We start from the raw sequence: 16,662 nt of genomic DNA, 5'->3' as shown, positions 1-16,662 counted from the left end.
ACCTGTGGAGAGATCTAAAAATGGCAGTTTGGAGAAGGCAGCCTTCAAATATCAGGGACCTGGAGCAGTTTGCCAAAGAACAATGGTCTAAAATTCCCGCAGAGCATTGTAAGAAACTCATTGATGGTTACCGGAAGCGGTTGGTCGCAGTTATTTTGGCTAAAGGTTGTGCAACCAAGTATTCGGCTGAGGGTGCCAATACTTTTGTCTGGCCCATTTTTGGAGTTTTGTGTGAAATGATCAATGTTTTGCTTTTTGCTTCATTCTCTTTTGTGTTATTTCATTTAAGACAAATTAAATGAAGATAATAATACCAAAGAATTTGTGTTTGCAATCATTTTCAGGAATAAACTGAGTATTATCTGACAGAATTGCAGGGTGTCAATATTTTTGGCCATGACTGTAGCCTGTATTATACTCCAGAACTGCACTCTGGAGTATAATACAGAATGTACGGTAACTTGGGATATGTACAGGATAAGTAATGTAATAAATTTACACAGTGAAAGGACCAGCAGAATAGTGAGTGCAGCTCTGGAGTATAATACAGGATGTAACGCAGGATCAGTAATGTAATGTATGTACATAGTGACTGCACCAGCAGAATAGTGAGTGCAGCTCTGGAGTATAATACAGGATGTAACTCAGGATCAGTAATGTAATGTATGTACACAGTGACTGCACTAGCAGAATAGTAAGTGCAGCTCTGGAGTATAATACAGGATGTAACTCAGGATCAGTAATGTAATGTATGTACATAGTGACTGCACCAGCAGAATAGTGAGTGCAGCTCTGGGGTAGAATACAGGATGTAACTCAGGATCAGTAATGTAATGTATGTACACAGTGACTGCACTAGCAGAATAGTAAGTGCAGCTCTGGAGTATAATACAGGAGGTAACTCAGGATCAGTAATGTAATGTATGTACACAGTGACTGCACCAGCAGAATAGTGAGTGCAGCTCTGGGGTATAATACAGGAGGTAACTCAGGATCAGTAATGTATGTACACAGTGACTGCACCAGCAGAATAGTGAGTGCAGCTCTGGAGTATAATACAGGATATAACTCAGGATCAGTAATGTAATGTATGTACACAGTGACTGCACCAGCAGAATAGTGAGTGCAGCTCTGGAGTATAATACAGGATGTAACTCAGGATCAGTAATGTAATGTATGTACGCAGTGACTGCACCAGCAGAATAGTGAGTGCAGCTCTGGGGTATAATGCAGGATGTAACTCAGGATCAGTAATGTAATGTATGTACACAGTGACTGCACCAGCAGAATACTGAGTGCAGCTCTGGAGTATAATACAGGGTTTAACTCAGGATCAGTAATGTAATGTATGTACACAGTGACTGCACCAGCAGAATAGTGAGTGCAGCTCTGGAGTATAATACAGGCTGTCTCAGGCAGTAATAAAGAATAGGGTACAATGAAATCCAACATGTCAAATCCTTCTTTTCCCTGATATCTGCCATTCAGATGAGGGGTTCACGCATCTCCGAAGGACATTAAATGATAGACTATTGTCAAAATGAGACTGTAATCTAATGTGTATGGCCATCTAAACATTTCAGGACCAATACAAACAGTGGTATCCGGAGCTCTGCACTGAATCCAACCACCAGTTTTAGTTACACTCTATGTATTTCCAACCCCTGGACCCGCCATTCTATCTATGACTTCATTCCTACTGACTTCTAACAGCAATTGGCTGAGAAATCACAATATACGTCAAAGCAAATCTTTAAAAAAAATCTTGCCTGATCCTTTAAGTCATATAATCTCTTGTATATTTTTACAGAACCATCTGATGCTCCTCCCATGAAGAAGAAGCAAAGTGAGACCCACCAGCCCCAGGAAACTCCCCCATCAATTATCCCTTTATCTACTAACCATGTAGAACCTGCAAAAGTAACCAGAAAGGGGCCTTCATATGCTGAGGCCAATGGTAGCAATGTTATCATCATAGAGCACAGCTCTTTGCTCCGAAGGTCGGCTCAGGGAAATACCTTTAGCTCCGCCCCTGCGGATTCTCGTCGCTCCGCCCCTGCTGATTTACGTCGCTCCGCCCCTGCAGATTCTCAACGCTCCACCCCTGCGGATTCTCATCGATCAATCTCTGCTGAGATCTCCTACACAAACTCATCAAGACCTCCTGTCACCAACCCTGCTGGCACCCCTGTACCTTCGGGAAGCCCCTATCAGCTGCTCCAATCGCCGAGTCCAGGTTCTTTGCTAGAGAGAGAAATAGAGGAGGTGAATGAAAGAGAGCGGGAACTCCGGAGGCAGAGAAGTAGTATATATGGAAGAGATGAAACTGACGGGCAGACCAAACAGAAGACACAAGAGATCGCGTCTGACATCCAAAGTGTCTACCAACCAGGTGAGACCTTAATCATGGGAAGTACCTCTCTTAAAGGGCTGTTTGTGTTAGAAAATTCATTTTCATGTACCCTAATCGGGATTTCTAAGCTAATAAAGGGGAGTCCGACTTCTAGGACCCTTATGTACGAGGTAGAGCTGATACAAAGGGCCTCTCAGCACATCCACTTATTACACAGACATCCCATTGACTTCAGTGGGAGCTGTGCACTGCCTAATTTTTTCCAGTGATGGCGCTCTAGGGAAATCGAACATTTGTTTCCAACAGACAACAGCTGTCTGACATCGATTAATTCTCTTATACACATGCACACTCAGTGTCACTGAGCATGCATGTGTTTTCCATAGTGAGAAGAGAATAAGCTGCTGGCCCACACCTCTGGCGACATCTTAAGAGAGGCGGACGTACTCTTGCAGCAAAACATCTTGTGATTAGTTTATCATTTAAAGACCCTCCTAATGTAAAGTGATTGTCCTGTGCGGGGGATGCCTTTATACAAAACCCATATTAGAAGTTTTCGCTAAAAATAAAGTCACTTTGTTTTTGCTGTCACAGTCTGGATTCTACATACTGGCTGCCCATGACACATTTTAAACCTTTCCTACCTCACTGCCGAGTGTCAGGTTGTCACAGCCATAGCTCTGCCCAGGGAAATATTTATTAAAGGTGCTCATGGAGAAGTTCTTTAAGGCAGGGCAAAACTCCTTATATTGCGAGGGTTCTCCCATAATAACATTAACCTGTGTGCTCCTGCCTTCCGGAGCGGGATGTCTCGCAGCGTGGGCCGCCAGGCTTCTCTACATATTAACCCGAGCGCAGTGGTTGTGTTCCTAGAGACAATGACATAACCCATATAATGGTGGATCGCCCGTAATATCAGCATTAGTGTGTGCAGCACTACGCCCCCAGAAACAAGGGATCAGAAAATTACCTATTACTTGCGATAATGAGCTGTTACATCACCTATTGTGAATGGTGGATCCTGTGTTATCTACTGTATATAAAGGTGTTATCAGTCATTGTACAGGAGGAGGAGGTGAGCTGTGACATCACCTATTGTGAATGGTGGATCCTGTGTTATCTACTGTATATAGAGGTGTTATCAGTCATTGTACAGGAGGAGGAGGAGGAGGTGAGCTGTTACATCACCTATTGTGAATGGTGGATCCTGTGTTATCTACTGTATATAGAGGTGTTATCAGTCATTGTACAGGAGGAGGTGAGCTGTTACATCACCTATTGTGAATGATGGATCCTGTGTTATCTACTGTATATAGAGGTGTTATCAGTCATTGTACAGGAGGTGGAGGTGAGCTGTGACATCACCTATTGTGAATGATGGATCCTGTGTTATCTACTGTATGTAGAGGTGTTATCAGTCATTGTACAGGAGGAGGAGGTGAGCTGTGATATCACCTATTGTGAATGGTGGATCCTGTGTTATCTACTGTATATAGAGGTGTTATCAGTCATTGTACAGGAGGTGGAGGTGAGCTGTGACATCACCTATTGTGAATGATGGATCCTGTGTTATCTACTGTATATAGAGGTGTTATCAGTCATTGTACAGAAGGAGGAGGTGAGCTGTTACATCACCTATTGTGAATGGTGGATCCTGTGTTATCTACTGTATATAGAGGTGTTATCAGTCATTGTACAGGAGGTGGAGGTGAGCTGTGACATCACCTATTGTGAATAGTGGATCCTGTATTATCTACTGTATGTAGATGTGTTATCACTCAGTCATTGTAAAAGAGGAGGTTAGCTGTGACATCACCTATTGTGAATGATGGATCCTGTGTTATCTACTGTATATAGAGGTGTTATCAGTCATTGTAAAAGAGGAGAAGGTGAGCTGTGACATCACCTATTGTGAATGGTGGATCCTGTGTTATCTACTGTATATAGAGGTGTTATCAGTCATTGTACAGGAGGAGGAGGTGAGCTGTGATATCACCTATTGTGAATGGTGGATCCTGTGTTATCTACTGTATATAGAGGTGTTATCAGTCATTGTACAGGAGGTGGAGGTGAGCTGTGACATCACCTATTGTGAATGGTGGATCCTGTATTAGCTACTGTATGTAGAGGTGTTATCAGTCATTGTACAGGAGGAGGAGGTGAGCTGTGACATCACCTATTGTGGATGGTGGATCCTGTGTTATCTACTGTATATAGAGGTGTTATCAGTCATTGTACAGGAGGAGGAGGTGAGCTGTGATATCACCTATTGTGGATGGTGGATCCTGTGCTATCTACTGTATATAGAGGTGTTATCAGTCATTGTACAGGAGAAGGAGGTGAGCTGTGATATCACCTATTGTGAATGGTGGATCCTGTGTTATCTACTGTATATAGAGGTGTTATCAGTCATTGTACAGGAGGAGGAGGAGGTGAGCTGTGACATCACCTATTGTGAATGATGGATCCTGTGTTATCTACTGTATATAGAGGTGTTATCAGTCATTGTACAGGAGGAGGAGGTGAGCTGTGATATCATCTATTGTGAATGGTGGATCCTGTGTTATCTACTGTATATAGAGGTGTTGTCAGTCATTGTATAGGAGGAGGAGGTGAGCTATGACATCACCTATTGTGAATGGTGGATCCTGTGTTATCTACTGTATGTAGATGTGTTATCACTCAGTCATTGTAAAAGAGGAGGAGGTTAGCTGTGACATCACCTATTGTGAATGATGGATCCTGTGTTATCTACTGTATATAGAGGTGTTATCAGTCATTGTAAAAGAGCAGGAGGTGAGCTGTGACATCACCTATTGTGAATGGTGGATCCATTATTCAGAAAAACCTGATTGGAACATTGTCATTTTCTGATCACACATTCTCTTTGAGATGACCCCCTCTTTGCTATGGTTCTTGGTATCATGGGACCATTAATGTTTATTGGAATCAATGTCATATAATCTATGACCACCATAGTAAATGTCTGACTGTTTACAGGAGCTGTACCCTCCCTCCCTCCTAAAGACCAAACTGCATAGGAGGAAAGCCTTCAATCAGGAGATTCCCATGCTATAGATAGGAGGGAGACAGCAGAGGCGGCACATTTATGGGTCTGACCGCCATCCATCCTGACTGATCCTTATACGTTGGGACCATTATGTAGTCACCATTCACATGCGATTGTTATTAGATTTCCTATGGAAAAAAATATCTCATGTTTACAAGCAGCCTCAGCTGATCTCCAATGTAGGAGATGCCTCCTCTGTGGTGAGGGACCGGCACCCGTGTGCCCAAGAACAGTATTGCCTCCTTGGGTTCATCTCTGACAATCACAAGAACCATCACAACAATCAAACTCGTGATACAAGATAATGGGGCCCATAAAAATATTCTCAATATTATAAGTAAAGTTTGATTTCTAAATGGAAGGTGTATGTTAATTGCCAGCTGGTATCACAACGATGGGCTTTTAAGGTTTAATAATATTGAAAACGACCTTTCACCAATTTTTTTTATGTTGAACTGCACACACAGTGTAATAATGGCTGCAGGGTGGAATAAAACTTTTTGTTTGTTTTTAATTCCGCCTCTCCATTGCGGAGATATTAGGAATCAAAGTTTTTAGCACCTAAGGAGTTAACTTTTTTAGAAGTTTAAGTGGGTGTTATCAGACAGTTTTCACTGGGGGCGTGTACTTGTTCTCCCTGTATGATGCTGACCAATCATAAGCAAGAAGCAACACTCAAAGTAAACAAAGATCACCCTCCCACAAGAGCTTACAGAAGGTTTCTCAGTGTGTGAGATGTAAAGATACAGCTCTGATCTCCTGCATGAGTCAGTGTGAGGGGAGGGCCTATGGTGGGGGTGTGGTCTTCTTACCTTTGAGTGTTGCTGCTTACTCTTTATTGGTCAGCATTATACAGTGGGAAGAAGTACACGCCCCCCCCAGTGAAATCTGTCTGATTACACCCACTCGAACTTTAGAAAAAAAAAGTAAACTCATTATTTTGACTGCTAATATTTCCGCATATGTTTTATTCCACTCTGCAGCCGCTATTGCATCGTGTTTCCAGCTCAAACATGAACGATTTGGTGAAAGGTCCTCTTTAAGTGCAGTGTTTGTTGAATTTAGTTGTGCAATCATCTGATGCCAGGAGGAGGGGGGTGTTATTGTAGGGTTAATGACTCAACACGTATGACCTGTGTTCTCTATTACAGAGCGTCCAAGCTGGAGGAAGTTAGAGGTTAACTGGCCACCGAACAAAGAGGCTGCAATGAATGGACAGGTAATGCAGGACAGGGGCTGTGTACACATGTCATATGTTAGAAGGTCATTTTTAGGGTCCAAAAAGACTCTAACGCAAGCCCTTTACTACACCATACATGTAATGTTTGTATGGAGACTCCAAACTCCAAGTGCACACAATTCCAGGGATAGTCTGGCTTCTGTTGGCCCATTAGGGCATTAAATAGTCCCTGGTGACACAGTGTACAATACCCAGACTCACTTACCAAAGACAGTAACATACATACATAGTAACATAGTTAGTAAGGCCGAAAAAAGACATTTGTCCATCCAGTTCAGCCTATATTCCATCATAATAAATACCCAGATCTACGTCCTTCTACAGAACCTAATAATTGTATGATACAATATTGTTCTGCTCCAGGAAGACATCCAGGCCTCTCTTGAACCCCTCGACTGAGTTCGCCATCACCACCTCCTCAGGCAAGCAATTCCAGATTCTCACTGCCCTAACAGTAAAGAATCCTCTTCTATGTTGGTGGAAAAACCTTCTCTCCTCCAGACGCAAAGAATGCCCCCTTGTGCCCGTCACCTTCCTTGGTATAAACAGATCCTCAGCGAGATATTTGTATTGTCCCCTTATATACTTATACATGGTTATTAGATCGCCCCTCAGTCGTCTTTTTTCTAGACTAAATAATCCTAATTTCGCTAATCTATCTGGGTATTGTAGTTCTCCCATCCCCTTTATTAATTTTGTTGCCCTCCTTTGTACTCTCTCTAGTTCCATTATATCCTTCCTGAGCACCGGTGCCCAAAACTGGACACAGTACTCCATGTGCGGTCTAACTAGGGATTTGTACAGAGGCAGTATAATGCTCTCATCATGTGTATCCAGACCTCTTTTAATGCACCCCATGATCCTGTTTGCCTTGGCAGCTGCTGCCTGGCACTGGCTGCTCCAGGTAAGTTTATCATTAACTAGGATCCCCAAGTCCTTCTCCCTGTCAGATTTACCCAGTGGTTTCCCATTCAGTGTGTAATGGTGATATTGATTCCCTCTTCCCATGTGTATAACCTTACATTTATCATTGTTAAACCTCATCTGCCACCTTTCAGCCCAAGTTTCCAACTTATCCAGATCCATCTGTAGCAGAATACTATCTTCTCTTGTATTAACTGCTTTACATAGTTTTGTATCATCTGCAAATATCGATATTTTACTGTGTAAACCTTCTACCAGATCATTAATGAATATGTTGAAGAGAACAGGTCCCAATACTGACCCCTGCGGTACCCCACTGGTCACAGCGACCCAGTTAGAGACTATACCATTTATAACCACCCTCTGCTTTCTATCACTAAGCCAGTTACTAACCCATTTACACACATTTTCCCCCAGACCAAGCATTCTCATTTTGTGTACCAACCTCTTGTGCGGCACGGTATCAAACGCTTTGGAAAAATCGAGATATACCACGTCCAATGACTCACCGTGGTCCAGTCTATAGCTTACCTCTTCATAAAAACTGATTAGATTGGTTTGACAGGAGCGATTTCTCATAAACCCATGCTGATATGGAGTTAAACAGTTATTCTCATTGAGATAATCCAGAATAACATCCCTCAGAAACCCTTCAAATATTTTACCAACAATAGAGGTTAGACTTACTGGCCTATAATTTCCAGGTTCACTTTTAGAGCCCTTTTTGAATATTGGCACCACATTTGCTATGCGCCAGTCCTGCGGAACAGACCCTGTCGCTATAGAGTCACTAAAAATAAGAAATAATGGTTTATCTATTACATTACTTAGTTCTCTTAGTACTCGTGGGTGTATGCCATCCGGACCCGGAGATTTATCTATTTTAATCTTATTTAGCCGGTTTCGCACCTCTTCTTGGGTTAGATTGGTGACCCTTAATATAGGGTTTTCATTGTTTCTTGGGATTTCACCTAGCATTTCATTTTCCACCTTGAATACCGTGGAGAAGAAGGTGTTTAATATGTTAGCTTTTTCCTCGTCATCTACAACCATTCTTTCCTCACTATTTTTTAAGGGGCCTACATTTTCAGTTTTTATTCTTTTACTATTGATATAGTTGAAGAACAGTTTGGGATTAGTTTTACTCTCCTTAGCAATGTGCTTCTCTGTTTCCTTTTTGGCAGCTTTAATTAGTTTTTTAGATAAAGTATTTTTCTCCCTATACAGTGATCGTCCGTACCTGGTTATCCAGAAGTTTTTGTTTCTACCATGATATGAGGTGGTTTAATGGCCTCTAAGATTGGTTTCACCGATTTATCCTTTGCGATAATCCAGTAGTTCTGAAGCCAGGGATAAAATCATATCCCTGGTGGTCTAGTGGTGTAACACATAATACCTCTGGTGGTACAGTGGCTCGCAGTGTTGCTAAAAATGATCCCTGGTGTCTAGGGACGCATGAAACATCCATGGTGTAGTTATTGAAAAATCATGTCACTGAAGTTTAGTTGATTAACAAAGATGTCCATCAATGATTTTTCCCTAATCCCTTCTACTTACGATGTAATGTAGTAATCAACGTTTTTTTCCCAGTTTCAAGCGCTGCTCCGGTCTTCTTCTAGCCCACATGACCCCTCGGCAGCTTTGCTGGCTCGTACTGTCTAGGGCAACATGTCTTTCCCTCTGCTCTACACTTAAATCTCTATGTGAGCTGGAAAATCTGTTTTCAGGTCATGTAGACCAAAAGTCATGAGAGGCGCTGAAAATCAGGGAAGATGGCAGTGTCCCTAGTCTTCCGCATTCAGGGCCACATATGCAAGGCCAGATCTAAACTCACAACTTCCAGTATGCTAATCAGAAATGTTAGAAATGAATCACAGGCTGCACTGCTAACTGTAGGAGAATTTTCTCTGCCTAAATATCTAAATGCAATTTTTCTTCTTTACAGGCCTTTTGTACTGGTACATGGAGATATATTTCTCTATATGTATGTATGTCTCTACGTAACCGTATATAAGGGGTTAAATAAAAGTCAACATTTTTTTTCACTATATAAGTAGTGATGAGCGAATATACTACAGGCAACCCCCACAAGTACTTATGCTGGCTATCAGATGTAAATCATTCAGCTGCGGCAAGAAAAACTAAAACTCCGAGCACTAAAAAATACTCGGAGGAACCCCGAGCGTGCTCGAGAAATCTCGAGTAACGAGTATATTCGCTCATAAGTACTAAAAGCTAATGAAAACATTATTAATGGTGATTGTTTTTGTTTGTTTTTTTCTCCATGAAACCCATATAAAAGTTAGCACAAACGTAATGATAACATACATGTTTTGGTCAAAAAACAAGATCTTAGGAAGCGAAGCTTACATAAAAGTAATTAAAAAAAAATCACCTAAACAAGAATATCACAAAAATGTCACTGTGTACATGCCAGTGTGCGGATTTTATACAACATATACTCATGTGTGCAGTGTATATACAGAATGTGTGTGTAATATGTGATTGTGTGTAATGTATATTTTATATATGCAGGGCCTGAAGCTAAGGCCGAACTCCAGAGGTTGATAGTACAAAGGTTACTGCCGGTGTGCAGAGCTATAGATATTGTGAAGGGGAGAGGGTGGTGATTTCCAAGAACGGGGCATATTACACACTTACAGGTCCATCTCGCAAAATTAGAATACCATCAAAAAGTTAATTTATTTCAGTTCTTCAATACAAAAAGTGAAACTCATATATTATGTAGAGTTATTACAGAGTGATCTATTTCATGTTTTTTTTTCTGTTAATGTTGATGATTATGGCTTACAGCCAATGAAAACCCAAAAGTCATTATCTCAGTAAATTAGAATACTTTATAACACCAGCTTGAAATATGATTTTAAAATCTGAAATGTTGTCCTACTGAAATGTATGATCAGTAAATGCACTCAATACTTGGTCAAGGCTCCTTTTGCATCAATTATTGCATCAATGCGGCGTGGCATGGAGGCGATCAGCCTGTGGCACTGCTGAGGGGTTATGGAAGCCCAGGTTGCTTTGATAGCAGCCTTCAGCTCGTCTGCATTGTTGGGTCTGGTGTCTCTCATCTTCCTCTTGACAATACTCCATAGATTCTCTATGGGGTTAAGGTCAGGCGAGTTTTCTGCCAATCAAGCACAGTGATACTGTTGTGTGTAAACCAGGTATTTGTACTTTTGGCAGCGTGGACAGGGGCCAAGTCCTGCTGGAGAATGACATTTCCATCTCCATAAAGCTTGTCAGCAGAGGGAAGCATGAAGTGCTCTAACATTTCCTGGTAGACGGCTGCGCTGACTTTGGTCTTGATAAAACACAGTGGACCTACACCAGCAGATGACATGGCTCCTGAAACCATCACTGATTGTGGAAACTTCACACTTGACCTCCAGCAGCTTGGATTGTGGCCTCTCCACTCTTCCTCCAGACTCTGGGAACTTGATTTCCAAGGTCTAGTGTAAAGTCTCCAAAATCAGTGATGGTTTGGGGAGCCATGTCATCTGCTGGTGTAGGTCCGCTGTGTTTTATCAAGACCAAAGTCAGCGCAGCCGTCTACCAGGACATTTTTGAGCACTTCATGCTTCCCTCTGCTGACAAGCTTTTTGGAGATGGAAATGTCATTCTCCAGCAGGACTTGGCCCCTGTCCACACTACCAAAAGTACCAATACCTGGTGTACAAACAACAGTATCACTGGGCTTGATTGGCAGCAAACTCGCCTGACCTTAACCCCACAGAGAATCTATGGAGTATTGTCAAGAAGAAGATGAGAGACACCAGACCCAACAATGCAGACGAGCTGAAGGCTGCTATCAAAGCAACCTGGGCTTCCATAACCCCTCAACAGTGACACAGGCTGATCGCCTCCATGCCACTCTGCATTGATGCAGTAATTGATGCAAAAGGAGCCCCGACCAAGTATCGAGTGCATTTACTGATCATACATTTCACTAGGCCAACATTTTGGATTTTAAATTCACTTTTCAAGCTGGTGTTGTAGAGTATTCTAATTTACTGAGATAATGACTTTTGGGTTTTCATTGGCTGTAAGCCATAATCATCAACACTAAAAGAAATAAACATGTGAAATAGATCACTATGTGTTTAATGACTATAATATATGAGTTTCACTTTTTGTATTGAAGAACTGAAATAAATTAACTTTTTGATGATATTCTAATTTTGTGAGATGCACCTGTATTAGCCCTGGTGTCTAGTGGGTAATTAATATTAGCCCTGGTGTCTAGTGGGTAATTAATATTTAAGGTATTCAGCACCCATGACATTTGGTGGCTTAATAACAACTGTGGTTTACATTAAATTAATAATGATGACCGACGTAATGAGAATATATCTGTGGTTTGGGGCTTTCAGGCTGAGATCCATGGAGCGAGCCCCGGACGCCAAGCCCTGGTGATGTCACTAGTAGTGTGTGATGGATGGATGTTGTACTATTATATGAAATATTCATTCTGTGTATGTTCTCTGCCTTCGCTCAGGTTGCGGACAGCCCTCGCACCCGTCGGCAGCGCAGCGCTCTCATCCAAAGCTGGGAAAGTGGGAACCCCAATCCGAAGGCTGATGAATAAGGAGCGGTTACAGAGGACAGAGCTAGAACTTGTGCTATGTGGATGAGACGTCCTCACCGCTCCTCGGATTATCAGACTGCCATCCTCCTCCTCTTCTTCCTCCTCACCCCCCATTTCAATGCTTCGGATATCATCCCAACAACTGACTGTGCCTCCTGCATCACAATCGGTATCTAATCTGCCAATCAAGATTTTGTAACCTGTAAAAAATTATTTGTAATAAATTATTCAAAAATGTCAACGTCTGTGGACAGTGCGAAAGTATTAGCCCCCTTCTGTATGTTTTATGCTATTAAGCTATTTATATGGGTGTGCCTATCTTCTGTCTGAAAGAGCGCACCGCTCCCCATCCTGCCGGTTTGCTGCGTGCTGGGGTGGCAGTGCACTCCTGAAAATTGACAGTTTCGCCCACTGGCATGGTCGTGCTACTGGCCTGTACCATGCGCTCTCAGGTGTTGCTAGCACTGTATATATTTTCTAGAAGGTTTGCTGATTTCCTTCCTGATTGGGAGTTAATTACCAATATCCATGATGTGGGGCATCATACTGTGTGGGGAAATGTACTTTGGTAGCAACATACTTTATAGAGGACACTGTGCGGCATCATACTGTGTAGAGGGGCTGTGGGTTATCACACTGTGGTAGAAGGCTAGGGTGCCATCATACAGTGTTTTGGGACATCAAACTGTTTGTGCCTGGAATTCATTGTCTGGGTATCATACAGTGTGTGGGGGAGTGGTGGGGGCATCATACTCTGTGTGGGGAGGCTGTGGTGGCATTATGTTGTGTGTGTGTGTGTGTGTGTGTGTGTGTGTGTGTGTATGGGAGACTGTCAGAACACCATACTGTGTTTGGGAGGCTGTGGGAGCTTCATAATGTGTGGGAGGCTATGAGGACATCATACTATGTGTGGGGTGCTGTGGGACCATTAAATTGTGTGTGGGGTTTATTGTGGAATAATACTGTGTGAGGAGGAGCGATTGGGGGCATCATAATATGTGGGAGGAGGCTGTATTGGCACCTTACTGTGTGTGGAAGGCTGTGATGTCATCATAATGCATGTGGGAGAGGCTGTGATGTCATCATACTGTGTGTGGGAGAGGCTGTGATGTCATCATACTGTGTGTGGGAGAGGCTGTGAGGACATCATACTGTATGTGAGAGGATGTGAGGACATCATACTGTATGTGGGCAGCAGTGAGAACACCATACTATACGTAGGAGGCTGTGAAAACATCATACTGTATGTGGGAGGCTGTGAAGACATAATACTGTGTGTGGTAGAGGCTGTGAGGACATCATACTGTGTGTGGGAGAGGCTGTGAGGACATCATACTGTATGTGGGAGAGGCTGTGAGGAAATCATACTGTATGTGGGAGAGGCTGTGAGGATATCATACTGTATATGGGAGGGTGTGAGGACATAATACTGTATGTAAGAGGCTACGAGGACATCATACTGTATCTGGGAGGCTCTGAGGACAATTTACTGTGTGTGTGAGGACATCATACTGTATGTGGGAGAGGCTGTGAGGATATTCTGTATGTGGGAGGGTGTGAGGACATCATACTGTATCTGGGAGGCTGTGAGGACATCATACTCTATGTTGAAGGCTGTGGGAGCATCAAACTGTGTGTGGGGGTTGTAGGGATATCATACTGTGTGTGGGGAGCTGTGAGGACATCAAACTGTGTGTGGCGTGCTGAGGGGACATCATACTGTGTGTGGGGGCTGTAGGGATATCATACTGTGTGTGGCGAGCTGAGAGGACATCAAACTGTGTGTGGCGTGCTGAGGGGACATCATACGGTGTGTGGGAGGCTGTGAGAGCATCATACTGTGTGTGGGGGCTGTAGGAACATCATACTGTGTGTGGGGGCTGTGAGGACATCATACTGTGTGGGGGGCTGTGAGGACATCATACTGTGTGGGGGGCTGTGAGGACATCATACTGTGTGGGGGCTGTGAGGACATCATACTGTGTGTGATGAGCTGAGAGGACATAAAACTGTATGCGGTAGGCTGTGGAAGCATCATACTATGTGTGGGGGCTGTAGGGATATCATACTGTGCGTGGGGAAATGTACTGTGGAAGCATCATACTGTGTGGGGGCACAGTGTGTGAATTATAGTGTACCAGATTAGTTATGAGCACAGTTACAGAGTGAAGTGTGTTCTACTAGATCAGTGATGAGCATAATTACAGGGTGAGGGGTGATGTACCAGAATAGTGAAGAGCACAGTTAAAGGGTGAGGTGTGTTGTACCAGATCAGTGACAAGTACAGTTATAGGGTGAGGGGTGATGTAATAGATCAGTGACGAGAACTCACGAACAGGGTGAGGGGTGATGTACCAGATCAGTGATGAGCACAGTTATAGGGTGAGGGGTGATGCACCAGAATAGTGAAGAGCACAGTTAAAGGGTGAGGTGTGTTGTACCAGATCAGTGACAAGTACAGTTATAGGGTGAGGGGTGATGTAATAGATCAGTGACGAGAACTCACGAACAGGGTGAGGGGTGATGTACCAGATCAGTGATGAGCACAGTTATAGGGTGAGGTGTGATGTACGAGACCGGTAATGAGCACAGTTATAGGGTGAGGGGTGATGTACCAGATCGGTGATGAGCACAGTTATAGGGTGAGGGGTGATGTACCAGAGCAGTGAGGAGCACAGTTATAGGGTGAGGGGTGATGTACCAGATCAGTGATGAGTACAGTTATAGGGTGAGAGGTGATGTACCAGATCAGTGAGGAGCAGAGTTATAGGGTGAGGGGTGATGCACCAGATCAGTGATGAGCAGAGTTATAGGGTGAGGGGTGATGTACCAGATCAGTGATGAATTACACTTATAGGGTGAGGGGTGATGTACCAGATCAGTGATGAGCACAGTTATAGGGTGAGGGGTGATGTACCAGATCAGTGATGAGCACAGTTATAGGGTGAGGGGTGATGCACCAGATCAGTGATGAGCACAGTTATAGGGTGAGGGGTGATGTACCAGATCAGTGATGAGCACAGTTATAGGGTGAGGGGTGATGTACCAGATCAGTGATGAGCACAGTTATAGGGTGAGGGGTGATGCACCAGATCAGTGATGAGCACAGTTATAGGGAGAGGGGTGATGTACCAGATCAGTGATGAGCACAGTTATAGGGTGAGAGGTGATGTACCAGATCAGTGATGAGCACAGTTATAGGGTGAGGGGTGATGTACCAGATCAGTGATGAGCACAGTTATAGGGTGAGGGGTGATGTTCCAGATCAGTGATGAGCACAGTTATAGGGTGAGGGGTGATGTACCAGATCGGTGATGAGCACAGTTATAGGGTGAGGGGTGATGCACCAGATCAGTGATGAGCACAGTTATAGGGTGAGGGGTGATGTACCAGATCAGTGATGAGCACAGTTATAGGGTGAGGGGTGATGTTCCAGATCAGTGATGAGCACAGTTATAGGGTGAGGGGTGATGCACCAGATCGGTGATGAGCACAGTTATAGGGTGAGGGGTGATGTACCAGATCAGTGATGAGCACAGTTATAGGGTGAGAGGTGATGTACCAGATCAGTGATGAGCACAGTTATAGGGTGAGGGGTGATGTACCAGATCAGTGATGAGCACAGTTATAGGGTGAGGGGTGATGTTCCAGATCAGTGATGAGCACAGTTATAGGGTGAGGGGTGATGTACCAGATCAGTGATGAGCACAGTTATAGGGTGAGAGGTGATGTACCAGATCAGTGATGAGCACAGTTATAGGGTGAGAGGTGATGTACCAGATCAGTGATGAGCACAGTTATAGGGTGAGGGGTGATGTACCAGATCAGTGATGAACACACTTATAGGGTGAGGGGTGATGTACCAGATCAGTGATGAGCACAGTTATAGGGTGAGGGGTGATGTACCAGATCAGTGATGAGCACAGTTATAGGGTGAGAGGTGATGTACCAGATCAGTGATGAGCACAGTTATAGGGTGAGAGGTGATGTACCAGATCAGTGATGAGCACAGTTATAGGGTGAGGGGTGATGTACCAGATCGGTGATGAGCACAGTTATAGGGTGAGGGGTGATGCACCAGATCAGTGATGGGCACAGTTATAGGGTGAGGGGTGATGCACCAGATCAGTGATGAGCACAGTTATAGGGTGAGGGGTGATGCACCAGATCAGTGATGGGCACAGTTATAGGGTGAGAGGTGATGTACCAGATCAGTGATGAGCACAGTTATAGGGTGAGAGGTGATGTACCAGATCAGTGATGAGCACAGTTATAGGGTGAGGGGTGATGTACCAGATCAGTGATGAGCACAGTTATAGGGTGAGAGGTGATGTACCAGATCAGTGATGAGCACAGTTATAGGGTGAGGGGTGATGTACCAGATCAGTGATGAGCACAGTTATAGGGTGAGGGGTGATGTACCAGATCAGTGATGAACACACTTATAGGGTGAGGGGTGGTGCACC

At 43.7% G+C, this 16,662-nt stretch overlaps 1 protein-coding gene across 1 annotated transcript in view; it reads left to right on the top strand.

Annotated features, from left to right (window-relative positions):
- MISP3 (MISP family member 3) overlaps positions 1 to 12,437 on the top strand; it is a 41,709-nt gene extending 29,272 nt beyond the window's left edge. The window contains exons 4-6 of the mRNA XM_069767277.1: positions 1,811 to 2,392; positions 6,575 to 6,642; positions 12,107 to 12,437. Of these exons, the coding sequence (XP_069623378.1) occupies positions 1,811 to 2,392; positions 6,575 to 6,642; positions 12,107 to 12,196 (740 nt within the window). The 3' untranslated portion in view covers positions 12,197 to 12,437. The remainder of the gene's footprint in view (positions 1 to 1,810; positions 2,393 to 6,574; positions 6,643 to 12,106) is intronic.
- Positions 12,438 to 16,662: the final 4,225 nt, after the last annotated feature.

Source organism: Ranitomeya imitator, chromosome 4 (assembly GCF_032444005.1).
Source record: "Ranitomeya imitator isolate aRanImi1 chromosome 4, aRanImi1.pri, whole genome shotgun sequence".
In the NCBI taxonomy this organism is placed as follows: Eukaryota; Metazoa; Chordata; class Amphibia; order Anura; family Dendrobatidae; genus Ranitomeya; species Ranitomeya imitator.
The sequence above is the reverse complement of the archived record's forward strand: the minus strand, read 5'-3'. Positions and strand labels throughout refer to the sequence as shown.